Raw genomic sequence first — 23,271 nt, forward strand, 5'->3', positions numbered from 1 at the left:
CCTAGTGCATGAAGATAGAGTATTCAAATTCCCCACTCAAATATATTGCTTTGTTTTTTATAGTTTTTAAAAATTTCAGTGTTTTCTGTATTCAACACTTTTGTTATTAAAAAATTCATACAAATATGGGGCAAAAAGAACAGTATAGCAGATATGGAGTTTGCTTTGCATACAGAACAAGAGCAGAGCCAGTAGTAAGTCCAAGCACTGGCAGGTGTGGCCCAAACATCAAAAGTCAAATTCGTAAAAAGAAACTGTTGTGACTTTTTAGAGCAAGCACAATTGAGTTCATTGAACACAATGTTTTAATCATATCAGTCAGGAGCTTTGCTGATATCCTTTCCCATCATATCAAAAAAGTTTAAATTTTTGACTTTTTAAAATTTTAATGTCAACTAAATTTAACATTCTATGACAGTCAGGAAATCTTTACAGGTTGATTAATAGTAGTAGTGATGGCTGGATAGTGGCGGTAAAAAGTGTCAGTTACTTATTAATGTTATTGTTACCTATTTATTAAGTACCCAAAATGTACTGATCCTGTGTTGACACTTTCCCATCAAACAGCCCCTAGAAATGTGTAGTTTTTCTGCTTTTTCAGATGGGATAGAGAGATTAACTTATTTACATGAAGTCATAGAGCTATCAAATAGTGGGAGCTGGTCTGAAACCCAAATTTCTGTGCCTCTAAAGTCAAGGCTTCTGTCCCAAGCTGGGTTTTGAAGACCGCCCAAGTGACTTAACCCTTTATGAGATTCAATTTCCTCATTTGTAAATCTGAGGGAAGTGACATATCTTGTAAGGTGGTTAGAAATAATAGATTCCCCAGGACTCGGAGGAACATGGTAGGCATTTAAACCATAGTGGAGCTATTGGGACAGAAACGGGACAGTAAATGGGCAGACAAAAAGCTGCAATCTCTTTAAAGGCATTAGGCAAGCGTGGAGAAAGAATCTCCTGCCATCAGGGTCTTAAGAGTTGGCCCTGTCTCTCGGCTCCAGTATGCAGTGACTGGAGCTGAGATACAGCCAAGGGATCAGGGGTCCGAGTTGGGCTTCAGTAATCTGCATGAAGTCGTGAGGCAGGAAGGGCACAGAAATCCCCGTTGTCAGAGGACTGCAGGTGTCAGACAGAGTTGGTGTAGGTGGGCTCCCAGAGCCTCGCGGAGGGAGGGGAAGTCGTAGAGGGAGGGCCGGCGAGTAGGCGGGGTAGAGAGGGAGGCGGGGCGCAGAGCCGAGAGGCCGCGCTTAGACAGCTCTTCGCGTGCCTGCCGGCCGCTCGCCGCAGCTGGTGGAGCTCGCTGGAGAATCTCCAACAGCGGAGCGGGCCTTCAACTACCGTAAGTACCTGCAAGCGAGCGCATAGTCTAGTGGCTGCAGCTTAAATACTGGCCACCAAATCCTAAACAAAACCCTGAAATTGTCCCCTTGCTGTAATTAATTGTCATAAGTCAAACTGCTTCCCATTTGGTCCCCCCCGACTCCCTTCATTTCTCCCTTTCTCCATCCGTCCCCGGATCCCAGACTTCCCTCGCTGAGAATCTCTGTCCACTGTTGGACATCTTCGCCGTTTCTTCTCAGCCTTCCCTCCAAACCCTCAGCGGAGCCTGTACCGGGCATCCAGCTGAGCGCAACCCCTTGAATTCCTGGAACCCTCGAGGCTATGCAGGGGGCGAGCCGTTAGGAATTTGTCTGTCACCTCAGAAGCACTGCGGCGCTGCCTAAGGGTGGGCAAAGTGCTTTTGGGAAAGTGGAAGGGGAGAGGGAAAAGGGTTAGAAGCTAAAGTTGGGGGAGTAGGTGGGAAGGGAGAAAGGGGGGGTATATGGATGTGATAAATTAACCTGAAACTTGCGGCTTTCCCCCCAACGTTTTCTGGGTTCAAGAGTCTGCTTCTTGGCTGGATAGAAATGCTAGTTTCATCAGTGACTGGGGAGGGGGGCTCTGTCCTACTGAGAATCCCAGCTTCTGTGGTGCCACTCAATCCTCTTAGGAGGCAAATCCCCCGTTTTGAGGGTAAAAGTGGCAAAGCTGGAATCTCAGATGGGATTTCCTGGGCAAAATCCCAGGTGGAACTTCTCCTTTGGCAGTACAACCTGGCTTTTCCAATAAATCTTAATCAAATCAATATGGAAATAAAGCAACAGTGTAGCACCCAGAACAGGATCTGGTCCTGATCCTGCAAGAAGCAAGAAGGAGCTGAAGGAGCTGAGATTGAGAGAGCATCTTAGGGTACTGCATCAGGTTTATTGCCCCTTTGGGAAGAAAAAAAATACTCTGATTTTCATGAAATATTTAAAATGTGCCTAGTATTGGTCTTATGCATAGTATACTGTCTTGGATTCAATACCACAATGCTAGATGAATATTATTTCCTCACTTTACAGAGAAGTGTTCAGAGAGGGCAATATGGGCATACTTCAATGCAAAGTATTGAATGTATAGAGTATATTGTCTTTGATTCGGTACCACAGTGCTGGATATATATTATTTTCTCAGTTTTCAGGAAAGAGATCAGAGAGGGCAATGTGAGCATCCTTCAATGCAAAGTAATAAATGCAAAAGCTGTGCATTTTGTATCTCTGTCTACCTGCTTCCTAGAGGGTAAATGTTTCTAAGATGAATATCCCCCTTTTTTTAATCCTGATCCATCAAATACAATATTAGTCTGGAGCAAGTTGGAAGCTGGGGTTCAATTTGGGGAAGTGAAATCAGCTCCTTTCTTTTTCTAAGACTTGCCTCTATCCCACTCTAATGAGGCAGCATTAAACAGCTGGGATCAGCCAGAACCTCAGCTTTTGAATAGAGTTGGTGAAAATTAATGAGGTTGAGTTTTTATGGTGAAGATATACCTTCCTTTGGCAAAAAAAAAGCTTCTCTGACTATAGGAGAGGGGAGAGAGGCCAGAAAGCATGAGGAATCTAATTATATACATGCAGGGACTGAGAGTCAACAATGATTTTCAAAAAATGAGAAAACCTCCCTGAAACTCAAATATTTTTGCAATGTCCCCTGAAATTCAAACAATTATTTTTATTTTTTTCTCTGAGTGCAACAAATACTTAAAATTATGTATAATCAAGAAATTTTTACTCTTTATTTTAGCTCAAGCTGCTTTATTGACTACCATCTACTTGAAACAGGGCTTTTGAGCTGGGGGGGCAGGGGGTAGAATGAGAGTAATTCGGATATGTAGCATTCCACAGAGCTCAATGCCTCAATGTGATGAAATAGAACAAGTGAGAAAAAGTGAGAAAAGAACAAGGGCTACTCTACAAGTTTAATGTTGGTTTTAGAGTATAAGGAATATAGTGTGGATTTAAATTTTGGCTCTTACTACTTAATGTCTTTTAACTCTGGGTAAAGTTTCTCCTCTAAGCCTCAGCTTCTTGCCTCTTTTCGGTGTCTGAAAAATGGGGGTAATAGGAGCAGGCTGTTGGAGGAAAATTATGCACATGAATAATGAATTTTAAAAGACAATTCTCTGCTAATTTCCCTCATTTCAGAAGGTTTTTGCTGGCCTGCAAAGGGTGGCCCCAAGGAATCCATAATACCTGGGGAGAAAACATTTAAATTAATCCTCCATTGTAGATACCAGCAATGACCTGATGAGAAAAGAACAAGTTAGCATGTTGCAGAAAGCATTGTAATATCTTGTGTGGTTGCCGGGTCATTGAAGTCAGGGTTGGAAAGCACATTTCAGTGATCTAACTAATCTTTAAACTGCAGAACAAGTTCTGAGTAAAAATGTTTCATTTTTAGATTTCACCAACTGCTGAAGGGTCAAGTCCTCCAAAACCCATTGCATGGCATAAATCAGTGAAGAGGTTCACCATGTTTCGATTCACATACCTGCTGTTGTATTTATGTGAGTACAGGGAGGGGGTGAGGGACATGTGATACTGCTATTGATACCCTGTGAGTGGGTACTTTGGGGAGGTAAAAGAGGGATTTGAGATTTCAAAGTCGGTGGATGGGGAGAATGAAGAATCTCTCCTGATTCCTGAATCTCTCTTTTTAGGGCTAAGCCTGGGTGTGACACCAATAGGTAAGTGAGTTCTTCCAGTAACTTCCTTCTAAAGACTCCAAGACATTAGTCTGCCTCCATGCAAAGAGACATAACTTCCCAGATAACTTCCAGATTGAGTGAGGTGATTAGGAATCAAAACTTCTCACAGTATGATTTAGTTTCCTATAGAATAGTAAAATGTTTTATACCTCAAATGCAAAGGAAGAAAAACTTGCACTTTATTCCTGAATTCACTTGTATTCCTTGAACAAATATGCTGGAGTCATTATTTCTTCTGCACCCAACACACCTCCCCAAAGAAAATTCTATCCCCAAGGGTGAATTTGGATTGAGGCTCTTTTTAATGGGAGGATGTCACATGGCAGTGAAATGGGGAGGGGATTCTCTAATCGGGGGAAAGGGCTGGACTGATTTTATCTTTGTGATAATTTTGGACTAACAGGGATGCAGTCTCAACCAGAATTGTGGATAGAGACCAACTATCCCAAGACCCCTTGGGAGAATATCACACTTTGGTGCAAAAGTCCCTCTGGATTTTCAAGCAAATTCCTGCTGCTGAAGGATGAGACACAGATTACCTGGATCCACCCTTCTGACAAGACCATCAAAGTTTCATTCCCCTTAGGTGCCCTTACTAAGATGAATTCAGGACGTTACAAGTGCCTCTACTGGACGGGAAATGGCTGGTCAAAACCTAGTAAAGTTCTAGAGTTGGAGGGTCCAGGTAAGATGACAAAGATAACAGTAAGAAACTCTAGTTCCTGGAATTCAAACTTGCCTTCACAAAGCAGGGATTTTTTAATTAATCCATTTGTTTACCTCAAATGCATGTATGTAGGTATTACACAATTGGTCAATATGTGCTTACTCTCTTCAGGTAATGCACAGTGAGCATGCAGACTCTGAAACAAAGTGACAGGGAGAGATTTTAACATAGGGAAGATTCAGATATTGGAATTGAGGGGTGACAAATTAGGATCATACAAAAAAGTTTCATTTCACTAGATCTCTGTTCCACTAGTTCATGAGCAACATTTTTCTTGCTGTATTTGAAAATCAATTCATTCTCTCCCTCCAGGCCAAAGTTCCAAGCCCATATTCTGGATCTCAGCTAAGACTTCCCCTCTTCCTGTATGCAATGTTGACATGCTCTGCAATGGCTGGATAGAGGATTTAGTATTCATGCTATTCAAAGAGGCATCTCCCGAGTCCATGGATTACCAATCCTCAACTGGAACAGTAACCATTTACTCCATTGCCAATTTAACACCTAGAAGCAAAGGGATGTACATGTGCCGTACTCATATTCATATGTTCCCTACTCCGTGGTCAGAGTCCAGCAGTCCCCCGAAGCTAATTGTGGCAGGTGGGTGTAGCAATGGCTGCTGGGGTCTGATAATTGTTGTCCCTGAGATAATAGCTGGATGAACCAGGGTTTCTAGTTTTACTTGACTATTCCAGTTCCTAAATACTAGCTTATGAGCTAGAACCAAATGACATTTTATTGAGATTATATAGAATCACATGTTAGAAGTATACATACATATACACATATAGGTATAGATATGTATAGATACATGGGAGCCAATAACTTAGGAAGTGAATAAGCCCATCTGAATGCCCAGAAGTTTCAATTCTTCTGTTTTGTTGTCCTCTATGTGTCAAATATTTTGCATTCATCCATTCATTCAAGCATTATTAATTGAACACCTAATAAATGCCAGGCACTGTCACTAACAATCTTATGAACTGATGTTTAAAATTATGAACCTGTTTTATTCTTTTTTGTCATTATTTTTCTTAGGGGTAAAGAAAAAGAAATTTGTATGGCTAGTGATTAAAAATAAACAAAAATGACACCCCAAACTTGTAGCTCATGTTTAAAATGACATCATAAAGCACTCTAATCCTTATTCTACAGATCTTATAATGCAGTTCTTAGACTTAAAATAGAAAAAGTCACTCCTAGATAATCATACACCGCAGCAGTAAAATTCTGCCTAAATTCCCTTTTTCTCTCATAGATTTCCCCATTCAATCTAGTCTGCCACAATCAGACGTGCAGGAAGCATGCGGACACTTTCCCTCCCCCCCATAATTGTAGTGGAAACTAAATTCTTATAAACACAATTTATCAATTCTTCTTTAATTCCTCCAAAAAACTAGTTTTGGGATAACTGATACCACTACATAAAGTTCCCTGAACTTAAAAGCAATAATCCCAATTTTCTACTTCTATTTCTGACACTGTTCCCAGTGGAATCTTAAGCAAGTAACACCACCTCTCTATGTTTTTTTCCAATATAACGTGGGATAACAATAGCTATTCAATCTACTACATGATGCTTCTCTGTGCCTCAGTTTTCTGATTTACATTTTTTTCATAGTAATAATTAATGCCTACCTCACAGGGTTGTTGTGAGGACCTGACTAAACATAATATGTGCACAGTACCTGGCATGAATTTCTCAATAAATGGTAGATAGGTATTAATTTGCTAGTATAAATTTGTACTGTAAGTCAAATATCAAAGCATTGTTTGTTTGAAATATGTGTATGAATGTTTGTTGTATGAATTATCTTCCTGCATGTATTCTCTTAATGTATTTTCACAGTTATATGTTCACTGTTAACATCCACCAGGATATAGTTTTTTTACTGATAGGGACTTTATTTTTATTTGTATTAAACCAAGCCAATATAATATCTGATACATACTATGTATTCAGTGGACATTTAATGGAGTTGATCCTTTCATTAATGGATGAGTGGCTCTATTTTGGATTGGGGTAATTGATAAACAACTGTATGCAGTAAGGTTTGCCTTTTACTTAACAAAACAATTGTCTTTGGGGAATAATATGTGGGGATAACGGTTTGACTCAATTATCAGAGAGTTATTTAAGTTGCAGACTTACTTGTTAGACTCTCTTTATTAGCTTTCATTTGCTAAAATGAAATGTGGGTGGAATGTGTTCAGAAACCTACCTTAATACTGTAGTAATTTTCATGCTCTACATATGGAATCAGAGTAATTTTCAGGAGTTTGGTTACTTTGGTGGCTGGTAAAACTACATTTGACATTTCCTGTACTTGGGAATACAGGGAATTACAGATACAGCTTTTCACCAAGACCCATAAACTAAATTAGAACTAATGGAGCTCATGGAGGTATAAGCAAACTTACTCTTGATTACCTTTTAGAGGAAAGAGGGAATAAAGGAAGGAAGAAAAAAAAGAGTAAGCTTCAGCTTCGAGGTTTGATCCAAAGAAACTAGGAAACTAAGGCAGAAGATAATAGGAACTAATGAGCCTACCTCTAATTTGATGTTTTCCCCTTTATAGGACTGTATCCAAAACCAACTCTTACAGCATATCCTGGGCCCTTCATGGCACCTGGAGAAAGTATGAATCTCAGGTGTCAGGGGCCAATCTATGGAATGACTTTTGCTTTAATAAGGCTTGAAGGTATGAAGAAATCCTTTTACCTCAAGAAACCAATAAAAAATGAGGCATATTTCTCCTTCCGGTCTTTGAAAATACATGATACTGGACGATACTTCTGTTTTTACTATGATGGATCATACAGAGGTTCACTGCTCAGCGATGTTCAGAAAGTTTGGGTAACCGGTAAGAAAGGGGGAATGCCATGGGGCCCATGTTAGGGGACAAGAATATACAATTCCCTTTGGAATCCCTGGACAACCTAATATCACAGACAGGGGTAATGCTGGAAAAGGGAACAGAATATGTACAACTCGGTTGAGAATATGATTCCCCAAGGGTGGACTGAAGGAAGCAAAGGAAAGAACCCTAAGTAGTAGGAGGGGAAGTCAGACTATACGCCCTTTATATTTTGGCTCTTGTCCTAGATTCTTTCCCTGAGACCTGGCTACTTGTTCATCCAAGTCCTGTGGTACAAATTGGGCAGAATGTGAGCCTGTTGTGTCAAGGGTTAGTGAATGACGTGGGACTTGCACTTTATAAAAAAGAAGATAAAGCACTTCAGCTCTTGGATACCACTACCACTGATGGCAATGAGTCATACTTCCTCAACAATGTGACCTCCAGAGATGCTGGCATCTATACCTGTCACTATTTGCTCTCCTGGAAGACCTCCATCAAGGTGACATCTCACAACATTGTGAAGCTTGAGGTTATAGGCAAGTGCTAACCATTGTTGATTTTTTATCATTACAGTGCTCTAAAAAGAGGTAGTGGCCTCATGCCTTCTTGAAGTTATGAAACAAGGAAAAACATACCAGGAGGGAAGTGAAGAATTTTCTCTGAATATATTGGGTGTCATCTCTCCTAGAATTGATACTTAAGTCTAGTCTCTCAGTATGAATTAGTCCTGTTGGGGGTCCCTGTTATTTCACTTCAGGCCAAGGGAAACAAAAGTAACTTAGGGATGCGGTTTTTCCTGATTCGGGGTAGATTCACAGAAATCTTTCAAGCACCAAAGAGTAGGCTAATTGGTACTAACATAATTTCAAAGCACTGACTAAGTGGAAAGAAAGACAAAATATTCAGGTTCATTTGTGCTATGATTCTTTTGTTTGTGTGTGTGGCAGGTGGGGAAAATTACCAATGTCATGGGTTGCTTCTAACCCTGGTCTCTGGATTGGTTGCAGATAAACCCCCTAAACCTTTTCTGACAGCCTGGCCCAGCACTGTGTTTAAACTAGGAAAGGCCATCACCCTTCAGTGTCGAGCACATCGTCCAGTAATTGAATATTGTCTGGAACGGGAAGAAAAAGCAACAGTCAAACAAGTCTCAGTGAATGGAGACTTTATCATCAGTAATATTGAAGGGAAAGGCACAGGGACTTACAGTTGCAGCTACCGTGCAGATGCATACCCTAATATCTGGTCATATCGCAGTGAACCTCTGAAGCTGATGGGACCAGCAGGTGAGAAGAAAAACTCTACATAGGAACATACCTCTATGTCTTAGGCCAGCATTTCTCTGGGTCCTCAGAGCAGTGCCAAGAATTACCTGGAAAATGAAATCAAAGGCTTAGAAGCCAGGATCTTTGGGTGTGGACATTCTTCTCTTGGGATGGTCTCACAATCACTCAAGGGTAGCAAGAAGGGTACTTGTAGGTCATTCATTCTTTATGAAAAATAAAAGTGCTTCTGCATCATCTTCCCTTCACTCTTAGTAACATTCACCCCTTTACCCCATGAATGTGTTCCTCTGTCCCTATTCCCATCCCGTCAAGGTTCCTACTTCTGGTTTTCTCTGGTCACAGGTTTTCTCAATTGGAATTATGTTCTGAATGAAGCCATCAGATTGACCCTGCTGATACAGCTTGTTGCATTGCTGTTTATAATTCTGTGGTTAAGATGGAGATGTCGGAGACTCAGACTCAGGTAATGGTCTTGTGCCAGAAACTTATACCTCAATCTAACTTTGTCCAGGCCTACCAAAGACTCAGGAATTGGCTAAGCTCCAGTTGAGACAAATCACAGGGGCACACTAAACAAAATTCAGAAGCCACATATTCTGGGCAAAGGGAAAAGAGACTTTTAATTCCAGGATTAAAAATATAGTACAGTGGTTAGGGCTCTAGCTTTGGTTAAGGCTCTAGCTTTGCATGTGGCCAACCCAGGTTCAATCCCCTAGCACCACCAGGAGTAATTACTGAGTGCAAAGCCAGTAGTAATCTCTGAGCACCACTGGGAGTGGTCCAAAACCCAAAAAACTGGAACTTTTCATTCCAGTTGTTTCCCAAGGTCAAAGATGTAGCAAAAGGGTTCAGGCACTCACCATTCTTGTGGTCAACTCTGGTTTAATTCCAAGCACTTTATATGATCCCCTGAACATCACCAGGAGTAATTCCTTAGCACAGAGGCAATACTGAGTACTGCTGGGTGTGACCCAAAAGCCAAAAGAATAGAAAGAAAACCTCTGTAGTTGTTTTTCTTTTGCCTAATAGAGGGATGAGGGCATAAGACCTAAAGACAATGGGTGGAAAAATTTCTCAGAGGCTGAAGAAATTACCAAAACCTTCTTCACTGATTCCTTACCCTTGGAGAGCACCCACACTTCCCCATCAACCACTTATCCCCTCAGAGATGATTTTATCAACCACATCAACTTAGCATAAACTTTTCTTCTTGTAAGGAGTTATGCTATTCTTTCTCCCAGGTCATTATCCAACCACCATTCCAATTTTTCATCTTTACCCTTAGCTCTAAGGGGCAAGAGACCTTTGTGGTTCATTTCTATTGCTACAGGGACCAATATCTCTGCCACCTTGCCTCCCAATGTTACCTGTGAATTCTGAGAATATAATCTTTGGCAGATGAGCTTCTGATGAGATAATATCTGGAGCCAGATAATCAGTCTGATTCCCATGGCCCACAAAATTAAATGACAAGCTCCAATATTTCTCCTTTCATTCGATATGTCAGTGTCTTCTGGGTCACTTCTCTTTGTCTATTTGTTATGGCCTGTCCTCAGCCTGGTCTGCTTTAAAGTAACCGCGTATAGCCTTGGCTTTTGAATAACTTGCCTATTTGTTTGCAGTCTCAGCTCTAGCATCACTCACTAGCATCACGATCATAGGTCTTTATGTGCCCAGGAATAATTAGTGTTCTATGGCTGATAACTACGATTCTGTGTGTTTGTGTTTTCCACTAGTATCCATGGGACAGAGATCTTGGGTAGTTAGACAAGATCCCCCTAAGTCTTCTGCAAAAGCCATCAAAGTTTTAGTTTACATAAAGTTTCTATGGGGTGCAGTTCAAGCTGTCCTCAGAATATCTCCTAATTCCCCCAATGTGATGGTAACTTCCCATCTTGGGGTTAGGGAAAATTGAACCTGAAATACTCCATTCAGCCCAAGAACACTACTGCATCAAAGAATGAGTTCAAAACTAGATTTCAGAGAAAGCAGCTTGACAAAATATTTTCTGGACCAGGATGTAAGGAGGGAGAGTGTTTCCTAATTAAAAACCATTAAATAGACTTCAGATTAATATTATCAAATGCTTCAAGGCCTATAACTCAATGTTGCTGTACGTTTCTAGCTATAATCTGAATAGCAGTAGGGAAGTCCCACTCTCTGACAAGTTTAGCTCTACCCTGACAGTCCTCTGGTAATTCACCTCTGCTGCCTAGGCAACCTATCCATAACAAAAACAGGTGAGCGGGTATGTCTGAGGACCAATACTACCATAATAAAACTTGCTTCCGAATTTAAATTTCATGACAGAGAATCAGCCAAGATTTCTCCCTCCACTCTCACACCCACCACCCAGAACTGCCTATCATACTGAGCTCCAGGGGTTCTGAGAGCTGAAGAAACAAAAGCATTTTTTTTTTGCATCTGACATCTCAATTCCAATAACAGACTGATCAGGAACCATGGGGAGCTGACATATGATATAAGCTGGGGAGGAGGAAGGGGCGGGGGCACGTGGGTCACGAAAGAGCAAAAGGTTTGTAGGTGGCGAGGCCCTCAAAAAGAAAAGTCATTGATGTCAGAAAAGATTATATTCCATTAACCTAGCTCTATCCAATCCCTATTGGTTAGTGAGTAAGCCAATGATATTAATTGCCGCCCCCTTCTCTCCGCCCTCCCCTTAATCCCAGCAACTCCTCTCATCTTTTTTCTGATCTCATTAGAGAAGCCTGGTTGCTGGGAACAGCTCAAGGGGTCACCATGCTCTTCATAGTCACAGCCTTGCTCTTCTGTGGTGAGTACTAGGGAGTGGAGAAGGGGTCCGGACAAAAGCCCCTTGGGAAAAGAGGCAGATCACTGGCAGCCGTTTCTTTTGCAGGACTGTGCAGTGGAGCATTGACAGAAGAGACTGGTGAGTTTTCCCTGCTCCAGACTGGGACATTCCTCCCTGGAGATCTGAAATAACTCCAGAGTGTCAGTGTCGGTGGCCAGGGAGAACAGGGAGGAACTGGTTAGAAGGGAAGGACGAACAGAAAGGGGCACTTGCTAAAACTCCTGGCAAAATACTGCTTCCAGTTCTGCTTTTCTGCCTGCAAGATTCCCCTCGGGCTTCTGCACTTTCCTGAGGCTCAGCTGAGACATTAGCTTTCCCTTTCCCAGCACCTGCGGAAGAAAAGAGATTTTGGGCTTTGGATTGAAAGGGGAGGTGGGCAGTGTGCTCTGGATAAGGGGGAATTTCTAGGGCAAGGAAAGGGGGAGGGGAAAGTTGGGAGGATGGCTTCATTAACTCTGCTGTTTCTAGAAATAATCATGCCAACTCCTAAGCCTGAGCTGTGGGCAGAGACCAACTTTCCTCTGGCCCCGTGGAAGAACTTAACCCTCTGGTGCAGAAGCCCTTCTGGTTCAACTAAGGAGTTTGTGTTGCTAAAAGACGGGACCGGGTGGATTGCGACCCGCCCGGCCACAGAGCAGGTCCGGGCAGCTTTCCCCCTTGGCGCCCTGACCCAGAGCCACACCGGGAGTTACCACTGTCATTCATGGGAAGAGATGGCTGTGTCCGAGCCCAGTGAGGCCCTGGAACTAGTGGGAACAGGTAAGAAAGGCAAGAGATCCTCCTGGAGTGAGCCACAGTGCCCCCCAGGACCACAGCATTGTTTCGGGGGTGGGGGGGGAGACAAGGAAATGCATTGAGACTGTGTTATCTGTGAGAGGTGGAGCTCACCGAGGAGCACTGTAATAGGGGTGGGGGTCGGAAGTAGGGACTGAGAGAAAAAGCCAAGGATTAATCCAGGAGGTTTTTGTTGCTGTCACGATAGTTGTTATTGTTGTTACTTTTTGTCTTTCTGATAAAGTTGCTCCAAGAGTCCCATCCTGGAGTTCCAAACTTCAGGCTGCTTTTCTACCCCATTCTATTTTCCAGATATCCTCCCCAAGCCTGTCATTTCTTCTTCTCCCCCTGTCCGAGGACAGGAACTGAAAATTCGGTGCAATGGATGGCTGGAAGGCATGGGGTTTGCTCTGTATAAAGAGGGGGTACAGGAACCTGTCCAACAACTTGGTGTGGTTGGGAGAGAAGCTTTTTTCACGATCCAAAGAATGGAGGATAAAGAGGAAGGCAATTACAGCTGCCGAACTCATACTGAAAAGCACCCCTTCAAGTGGTCTGAACCCAGTGAGCCTGTGGAGCTTGTCATTAAAGGTAGAAAAGAGTTTGTGTGAGTGTGTGTGCTTTAGTACGTGCGTCCATGCTAGGAGCACTTGTGTGTGTGTGTGTGTGTGTGTGTGTGCACGCACAGTCCTGCAGTGGGGGAGGGGGGAAGTGCTGGATAAGACACTGCTTTCTCCACAGCAAACTTTATTGCTGGTCTTGCGAGCCTGTGTCCAATCTTAGAGCCAGGCAGGCGTGGCGCTGGGAGTGCCAGGGCCTCTGGGCTGCAAGATATTAATAGCCATAATCGTTATTAATAGCTGGGGTTTGTGGAGGGTGATTTAATTTTTGTAATTATTTTCATATCAATCTCTCACTTTGCCATAGAGCAAATATTCAAGGAGGTGGATCAGGTACCATTTCCCCTTCCCTTCCAAATGGGCAAACTGGGGCTCAGGAAACTAGCAATGCCTTTCAACAGCACACTTTCAACTCTTTTCCACTGCTAACCCTTAGGACAGTGGGGACTCAGCTGGTGCAGGGGAGGAATGAGGCTGAAATGGCTTTGTGTGAGAAATTCATCTGCAAAACAGATTTTCCTTGACTTTTAAAATGCACCTAGTTCTGAATAAAATGCTATGAAAAGCAAATCCACTTCCTAGAACCAATATTTACAATATTCACCTTCTCTCTCTCTCTCCCTCTCTATGTCTCCCCCCCCTCTCTGGTCCTGTGTTGTGTTTTATTGTTTTGCTTTTCAGAAATGTACCCCAAGCCTTTCTTCAAGACATGGGCCAGTCCTATGGTGATTCCTGGTGCCCGAGTAACTTTCAACTGCTCCACTCCCCACCAGCACATGAGCTTTATTCTGTACAAAGATGGAAATGAAATAGCATCCAGTGACAAGTCTTGGCCAAGTCTGGGCACCAGTGCTGCTCACTTTCTCATCATTTCAGTGGGCATTGGTGATGGAGGGAATTATAGCTGTCGATACTATGACTTTTCTATTTGGTCTGAGCCCAGTGACCCTGTGGAGCTTGTGGTGACAGGTGAGGAGAGGAAAATCCAGATACAGGCTAGGGTATGAGGCCGAGTCAGTGGGTGGAAAGGCTATCAACTGGAAAGGAAAGAGGGTTCCTCCTAAGAAACAGAGTAAAATCTTAGGACTATTCCTGGCATATAGTAAATAGTCTTTGAAAGGAATATTTTTTTAAAACAATGATAATAGTTATTATCATTAAAAAGACAAAGAAGGAGGTGGACACAAGTAATTCATTTCTAAGGAAGAGCAAGGAAGACAGGGTGGAAAGGAATGAGAGTCCAATTCTAAAAATCAAGTTTATATTGCTTATTTCTGAATTTTTTTGTGCTTTGGCCTTGGTCTTTAGGCTCACTGTCCACTTTTTCCTTAGTTCAGCAATCAAGAGACTGGCGGGCTGGATGGCCCTCAGAGAAAAGGAGATGGCCTTGAAACGTCAGCTGCATAGTATGCAGTCATTACAAATGACAGTTTTCAAAGACTATTCAACGTCATAGGGAAATGTTTACAATACAAAGTGGAAATATCTAAATACTTAACTCTGAGGGCTGTAGGACCTCAATTATGGAAATCAGTAACATTTCCATGTCATTGACTTATGTCAAAAAATAAATAGAAAACAAAGGAATAAAAATATATAAAGAACAGTTATCTTTGGTAACATCTTATTTTCTCATTTGGTATTATCTGCATTTTCTAATTCTCTTCATAAATATGTGTTGTTTCTTTGACAAAGCATTTTTAATATTTCTTACAATAATACAAAAAGGCAATTTTCAGAGTGTCAGTGGCATGCTTTTATCATGTTTTGTTCTCTTTAATATCAGATTTCTACCCCAAGCCTACTCTCCTGGCTCAGCCAGGTCCTGTGGTACTTCCTGGGAAGAATGTGAGCCTGCACTGCCAAGGGCCTTTTTGGGACATGAGATTTGCCCTCCTGAAGGAAGGAACCCAGGTTCCCATACAGATCCAGAGCACTTCGGGGAACTCAGTTGACTTCTTCCTCCACACTACTGGAGTAGAGGATTCTGGGAACTACAGCTGTGTCTATTATGAGACAACCATGTCAAATAGGGGATCGCATCTCAGTGCACCCATTATGATCTGGGTTACAGGTAAGGAAAGTCAGGAGAAAGAACTGGTTTGGACCTGACTAGAATAAGTGCTTATGGAGGATAATCCCCCTTATGAAGTAGTGTGTAGAGAAAGGGAACTTTATATTAGAAAGGGTTAATTCAGGAAGTAGTAAGTTTCTATACTCACCACTTTATATCTTTGGTCTCTTCCTAGACACATTTCCCAAACCGTCACTGTTTGCTGAGCCCAGTTCTGTGGTACCCATGGGACACAATGTTACTCTCTGGTGCCAAGGCCCAGTCAACGGCGTAGGCTACATTCTTCACAAGGAAAGGGATGACACTTCAGTGAAGCTATGGGGATCTACCAGTGACGATGGGGCATTCCCCATCATTAATATTTCAGGTGCCACCATAGGACGCTACAGTTGTTGCTACCATCCTGACTGGAGCAATTCCATCAAGTTACAGCCTAGCAACACCCTGGAACTCATTGCCACTGGTAAGGGAAAGATGCTTTAATTAGCATCAGCTTGTAGAAAGGAGAGAATATAAGTCTGTTCATCAGAAATTGTTTTCACAGTGCTGAACAAGGGGACTTTTCTTTGTAACAAGAAGTTAATTTCTTCTAGGTTTGCTTCCTGAACCCAGTCTGTTAGCCCAGCCTAGTCCTGTAGTAGCTCCTGGAGAAAACATGACCCTTCATTGTGAAGGGGAATTGCCGGACTCAACATATGTCCTGTTGAAGAAAGGTGCCCATGAGCCTATAGGGCAACAGAGGCCAAGTGGGTATAGGGCTGACTTCTGGATGCCATCAGTGAGAAGTGAGGATTCTGGAATCTATACCTGTGTTTATTATTTGGACACTGCCCCTTATGCAGCTTCCAATCACAGTGAGCCCCTGGAGATCTGGGTGACTGGTAAGTTCTGGAGAATTCAGTAAGTATCTAGAATTTTTAGTTTTTAGTACCTAATCATAAATGGGTAAATGCTTGGGTTCAGGGCCACTTCTAACTCTGTATTTTTATTGGTTGTAGAAAAGCCCCCCAAACCCTCCCTCTCAGCCTGGCCTAATTCTGAGTTCAAGCTAGGGAAGGACATCACACTGCAGTGCAGAGGACCCCTGCCAGGTGTTGAATTTGTCCTGGAACATGATGGAGAAGAAGCACCTCAGCAGTTCTCAGAGGATGGAGACTTTGTCATCAATAACATGGAAGGAAAAGGCATTGGAAACTACAGCTGCAGCTATCGCCTCCAGGCATATCCTGATATATGGTCCGAGCCTAGTGATCCCCTGGAGCTGGTTGGAGCAGCAGGTGAGAGGATCTGGTCCTTTTGTGACTCACATTGGGATCACAGAAATAGTTCCCATGGAAAGAGTCCAAATATGGAAAGGGGATGGAAATTGGAATGAGATACCTAAAATTGGGTCATATTTCTTCCCAGAAAGGCTAAGGGTAAAAACTCAGTTTCACCAAAGATTGTAATCCTAATACTTTTAAAGTTGCCCAACCACACACACACACACACACACACACACACACACACACACACACACGCACACAGCAAAGGGCTGTTCCTGCCTCAGCATTAGCACTGCAAGTGACTACCCATTCTATAGTCTAAACACATAACTCTATGGAAAAGGCCAGCTATGGGGCCAACAACAGGTGAGGGTAGTATACATGACTAATCACTATGGGATTGGTTTTTGCTCTTTTATTACCTCAGGGCCTGCTGCTCAGGAATGTACTGTGGGCAACATTGTCCGAAGTAGCCTGATTGTGGTGGTGATTGTAGCCTTGGGGATAGTGTTAGCCATAGAGTGGAAGAAGTGGCCTCGACTCCGAACCAGGTAAATACTTTCTATCAGCATTCTCTGAACCTGGGGATGCTAAAAATCAATAATCTGAATGACGCTCTAGCATCTGAATACCTGTTGTCAACTTGAGGATTTTGGATCCTTCTGAAGCCCCACAATGCAATCTCTTTTCAGGTTGATAGTTCTGAAGCCTTAGATGTATGTTTTTCTCTCCATAGGGGCTCTGATTCAGATGGAAGAGACCAGACCATAGCCCTTGAAGAGTGCAACCCAGAAGTGGAACCAGACACTAATACAAGCTCTCCCTCATCAGCCTCTCGGGGGACCTCAGTAGAAGGTCCAGTCCCTGTGTAATAATCTACTCCTTGACATGAGTTTTTCTCTATTTTCCCCACAGAGATCTGCAAACCTGCCTTGTTACCCTGGGTGTCAATATTAGCTAGTATTCCTTGGCCACTAATAACCCCAGCTGAATTCAAGAGATTCTGGCAGTTGAGAGTTCTACCAGGATTAGATGTTTCTTGAAGAGAGATCCCCTGCTCCTGTAACTCTTCACTTTACTGATTTACTGATGCATGAAATTCTATTAAAATGTATTCTTATGAATAAAAAGTATTCATTATTAAATTGCAAAAACCATAGCATTGGTTCCTCATTGTCTTGTAAAGTTACAGAAATGTTGTATTAGAGCTGGCCTCTGACAGAATAAAAGAGCATGGGGCTTCTTGTAGAAAAAGGATCTCAAGATGGGTTGGTAGAGGAGGGAAGATTAAAAAAAAAGGACTTTCCAATTTGGTTTCAGTAGTGGACATCAAACAGAATGCCTAGTTGTCCTTTCATACCATTAAATAAATGGATGAATGAATAAATGTCAATATGATCTCTAAGTTGTGCTTGAGGAAGACAAACACTGAAGTTGGACCCTTTTCACCATTTTATTTCTAAATCTATATTAAGCATAACCTAAGTACGTTGGTAGAGGGTCTTGGGCTTTTCTTAGTGGTTACTCTGGGGGAGGCTGTGTGCTTCTTCTAGCCCCTAGACCAGAGAGTCATCCCTTCTGACATCAGCTCCAATTCTCCAAACCGAAATTGAGATTTTTGCTGAAAACACTCTTCATATTGAAGCCAGTGGATGCAGCAATCACACTTTAGTGAACCTATATAGTCATATAGCTCAGTCAACTTAACAGTATAAGTATTTCAAAAACCCCCTTTCATCGTCTAATAACAGTACAGAGTACAGGGGGAAATCTGAGCAGCAAAGGTATTCTCAGTAGCCCTCTAGTCTAAACAATGGAACACATCAACTCTTAAGTAACTGGAATCTAAACCTCCAGCATCAACCCACATAAAACTCATAGAACAATGGGGAAACTTAGATGCAACTGCTATGGTCAGACAGAGAAAGAAATTCAGCAAATTGGGAGGAAAAGCAGCTCAGATAGAGAAGGGATCACTAAGTAAAGAGTGCTAGGAGGGCCCATTTGGGATGGGAGATGCGGACTGAAAGTAGACTATAGACCGAATATGATGGCCACTTAATACTTCTACTGCAAACAACAACACCCAAAGGGGAGAGAGAGAGAGTGAGAGAGAGAGAGAGAGAGAGAAAGGGAATGCCCTGCCACAGAGGCGAGGTGGGGTGGGTGGAGGACGGGGTGGGGGTGGTGGGAGGGATGCTGGGACCATTGGTGGTGGAAAATGGGCACTGGTGGAGGGATGGGCACTTAACCATTGTATGACTGAAACACAAGCACAAAGGTTTGTAAGTCTGTAACTGTACCTCACGGTGATTCACTGATAAAAATTTTTTTAAAAAAGAAATTCAACAAATCCTCAAGGCCACTAAAACTCTTTTTATTTTAAGGACATTAAAACCCTTGAGCCTGATGATGAGGATCTAAAATCAATACTTATTACACTGGAAATCAAAATCAGACAAACACTGGTTACTGAAATTAAGATGTGGTTACTTTGTCCATCATAATCTTATGATGTCAACACTACTGTACACACATGTTCCAGACTATATTAATTTTTTAAATTTAATAATTTTTCTAGAGGGTGGGTATGGGGGAGCCTTGAGATATTGGATGCTAACACTGGTGGTTGGTGTGCAGTTAAAACATTTGTTGCCTAAATCTCTATAATTAATGATATTGTAATAAAAATTGGGTAGGGGGACAAAGATCTGAAATCCTTCTAAATTTTCAATATATTTTGTGACTCTTCTTAGCAATCATAGGATGATCACTCCTAAGTGTGAATGGTTTACAAAAGCCCTCCTTAAAAAATAGTTTCCTCATAGGTAGTGGGATCTCAATCAAGGAATACGTAAATAGGTTTGTAGCAGGAGATATTTCAGTGTCTGTTCCCAGCATCCCCAAATAGAGGCCAGTTTTACTCTGAGCACCTGAGTTTTCTCCATGTCAGCTTGCCATTTGCTCCTTTAGTAAGAATTCAGAATACATTATCAATAGGAGTTGGGCTGGGAAAGATTTCCCGACGTCTTTGAACCTGGTCAAGCAAAGCCACAAAATAATTTACATACATATCAGAGAGAAGGACATGACCCCTTCAAATGTGACCCTAGTATTTCTTACCATCTAGTACAATTCAATTCTAGGCTGTCTCCTCAATAGGTAACATATAAAGGTGCTGCACATAATAAGCTGTTAGTCCATGGTTAGAATGAAGTTTAGAAAACAGCTTCTGTATTTTTGCATTGATATTCTTATTTATCTAATACCTCTTAGAAATGCATCCCATTTCCCTTAATCCTTATAGAGTGAAACACTCTAAGTACTATTTGCTAATTTGTATTAAGCTCTTTGGAATGTAGAAGTACGAAGTCTTACTCTGATTTCCAGTTGATGACATTCTATTAGTTGCTCATACTAATTTCTTATAAAAATTGTGTTTCCAAAAATTGCATTTTAAAACTGCTTTTGCATTTGAATTCTGCAAAGCCTAATTGTTGCTTTCTGCTGAATACCACTTCAAACTCTTCATCCATAACCTTCAATCAAGTTGTACATTTTCAACATGGGAAGGAGGCCTGTACTTGGCCCTTTGTTCAGGGTAAAAGTCCTTGGATCAGGTCTGATTTTGTTTTCCAATCACTGGGTGTTTCAAAGTGTATTGTCAAGGCTAGTGGTAGTTAGCAAGTTGTGAAAGTTACCGAGTGATCACTTGATTGCTTTAGCTTTTACCAAGGGAAAGAAAAATGGGACATAAGTACAAGAAGCCAAGATCTGAAATTTAAAGAAACATCTGGGTTAGAAAAAAAAGAACATAAGCTAATCAGGATAGAAAATTACATTTGCAAAATTCAAACATTAAACATGATATCTCCTGTGTCCAAAAACTCAACCATAGATATTTATGCAACAGAAAAAATTGATAAACATTTCCATGGGGAAAAATAGAAATATTATGACAACAGACTGCTAGTTTGTGTTTCAAAAACACATAGGTAATTGGGAGAGGAAGGGAGTACACTACTGACGTGTATGCTGTTGGAATTACATGCATTAGAAACCATAATTAATGGTATTGTAATTGAATCTCAATAAAAATTAAGAAGAAGAAAACTAAAATAAAAATCAATCACGTAAAACATTTTTCTACCTAGGGAACAAAGTTCTTTATATCTTGGGTAGGGTGAGGGGAGCGTGGTCAATTAACTGTGAGATGCTTACATACAAAGAATGGCTTTGGGATTTAACTCTACTTCTTGTCATCAGAGCTACCTCAATTAGGTGTCTATTTATAATGCAGATGTCGTCATAAACTATCTCAATGAATTTAATATCTATTTATAATGGAAACGTAGCTTGTTACTGACAGTGCTCCACATGGTGTTTTTTTCAACCTGGTTGCCATGGGAATCAGTCCCTTTACCCCTGGCTGGCCTCTAATCATCAGCCCAGCATCAGATAATTTCTGGGAAACGGAATATCATTTAGGGTGGAATGGACCTTTGTGAGGAAAATTTGTCTCTGGGAGTCCAAGAAGAAAGGCTAAAGATCCTCCTTCAGTTTTAAGAATTAACTATAAATTGTACCCAATTCTTGGGCTTGCACAACTTTGGTCCCAACATCTCAGAGCTACAAATCCTGTCAATAGAGTGTGGTTAAAATTTCCACCCGTACAGAATCTCATTTATAGCCAAGCCAAAACATAAAAACACAAATTCTTTCTTCTATAGACATTTAGGAACAAGGGATTCATTACTATTTTGCACACAAAATAATTCTACAAATTTTGAAAAGATGTGTGTTATAACTCCTGAGTTCAGAAGTTTTTACTCAGAAAGGAAAATGAGGCGCATATGCTGCCTGAGCCCATGTGCTGCTTGTGCCCATGTGGCTGTGCACATGTGTTGCCCGCATCTCCCCTCTTGAGATGTGTACTTTCATGCTTTCATACTTTTATGTCTAAAGCTCAGTTATGTGTAGGGGCTTCCTCCACCCCTGGAGAAGCCCTCATTCTCTCTTGAGCGCGTTACTCTTACTATTCTCTCTTCCACTTATTCCTTCCTCCTTCCCTCAGAAACCTCTGAATAAAATAAAAAAAAAGGAAAATGAGATTTTGCATTCTTTCATTTTGTCTTTAAGTAATGGTTTATTATTCAGGATTTGAAAAGGATTGAACTCATACTCCTGACCTAACCAAAGTGAGCAGTTCTATTGTATTCTTTTGTATATTTCACATACCTACTGCTATGTAATGTGAGACCATGAGGCCATGATCAACAAAATTGACCACATCATATTCAATCAACAGTTTTGCCTGACCGATGTCGTTGTTGTCCCAAAATTCCAAACGGGATCGGACCAACATCTCCTTCATGTGAAATTCTACTTCACAGAGCAGGAAGAAAGGGCTGCAAAGTTTAAATTTAAGAAGAAAATGACCACCTCCTAGAATGTCCACCAACTGGGAGCTCTTTGGCACTATTGAGGTAATGGGGGAAGATGCCGTCCTTGACCACATCGATGAGGAATACAATCCACTGGTTCAGCACCTCCATGACTGTGTGGGGAATGCCAAAAGTAGGCAAGCCACAAACAGATGACTGTCCTCGAAAACACTTGAGCTCATTCGCCAATGTGGTTTGGCACAAGCCTCAAGCAATCACAAGCTAACGTCAAGGCTCTCAAAGCTGTGCATAGAAGCAATAAAGGAAGGCCTCAAAGAGAGAAGAGCAGCAGTGTGGGCCGATGTGGCAGAAGCCGGGAAAAGTATTCGCAATGCTCTCCTGTCCATCGCCAACTACAAGACCAAGATGACTGCCCTCCAATGTCCTGATGGATCTGTCACATCTTCCAGAAGAGCAATGGAGTGCATTATTCAGGACTTCTACTCAGATCTCTTGATAGCCACTCCACCAGCCCATATACCAAATTCTGCAGAATAGATATGTCGTTCCCAAAGTCCTCCCTTCCATTGGGTAAAGACGCGTACAGCACCCGGTCCAGACAAGGTCAGACCCGAGCACCTGAAGAATCTGCTGCCAGTACTCGTCAATACACTAGCTCGGCTCTTCACAGGCTACCTGTCCAAATGCAAGATTCCATCCCAATAGAAAACCAGCAGGACCGTTCTGTTGTACAAGAAGGGAGACATTGACATCGGCAACTATTTCCAAAACTGCCTGTTATCCATTGTCTACAAGTTGTTTACTCGAGTCATTCTCTATAGAATAGGCAGAACACTAGAAGAAGGACAACCATGTGAGCAAGCTGGGTTCCGAAAAGGATTCAGCATGATCAACCATATCCACCCAGTGACCAAACTCATTGAAGTTTCGAGAAAGTTCAAAATGTTGCTCTGTCTAATATTCATCAATTTAAAAAAGGCCTTTGATTCTGTTGAGATTGAAGCTGTCATTGAAGCCCTAGCCAAATAGGGCATTCAAATTCAATACATCATGGTCCTCCATGAGCTGTATGATGGATTCACCACCAGGATCTCACCATTCTACAAAAAAAGTAATCATCGATATAAAGAGAAGGGTTTGGCAGGGCGATACCATTTCACCGAAACTCTTCAGTGCCATCTTTGAGAACGTCATGCAAAGACAGAAATGGGAAAGAATGGGAGTGAAAATAGATGGTAGGCAACTACACCACCTCCACTTCGCTGATGACATCGTTCTAATAACACCAAATATTAGCCAAGCGGCACAAATGCTGGCTGACTTCGACCGCGAGTGTGGAAAGGTTAGACTGCAGCTGAAT

The 23,271-nt window shown here is 41.9% G+C and overlaps 1 protein-coding gene across 1 annotated transcript; it reads left to right on the forward strand.

Moving 5' to 3' along the window:
* The first annotated feature begins 1,239 nt into the window (after positions 1–1,239).
* IGSF1 (immunoglobulin superfamily member 1) lies at positions 1,240–17,663 on the forward strand. Its single transcript, XM_055121568.1, has 20 exons — positions 1,240–1,339; positions 3,760–3,865; positions 4,019–4,045; positions 4,470–4,751; positions 5,106–5,393; positions 7,373–7,657; positions 7,900–8,190; positions 8,662–8,940; positions 9,283–9,403; positions 11,664–11,734; positions 11,819–11,851; positions 12,242–12,532; positions 12,860–13,138; positions 13,849–14,136; positions 14,954–15,241; positions 15,417–15,704; positions 15,835–16,122; positions 16,240–16,518; positions 16,934–17,057; positions 17,243–17,663. Exons 2-20 carry the CDS (start codon positions 3,832–3,834, stop codon positions 17,376–17,378), a joined length of 3,972 nt encoding a protein of 1,323 aa, XP_054977543.1. The 5' UTR covers positions 1,240–1,339; positions 3,760–3,831; the 3' UTR covers positions 17,379–17,663.
* The last annotated feature ends 5,608 nt before the right edge of the window (positions 17,664–23,271 follow it).

This window comes from Sorex araneus, chromosome X, assembly GCF_027595985.1.
Source record: "Sorex araneus isolate mSorAra2 chromosome X, mSorAra2.pri, whole genome shotgun sequence".
NCBI classification, from domain to species: Eukaryota; Metazoa; Chordata; class Mammalia; order Eulipotyphla; family Soricidae; genus Sorex; species Sorex araneus.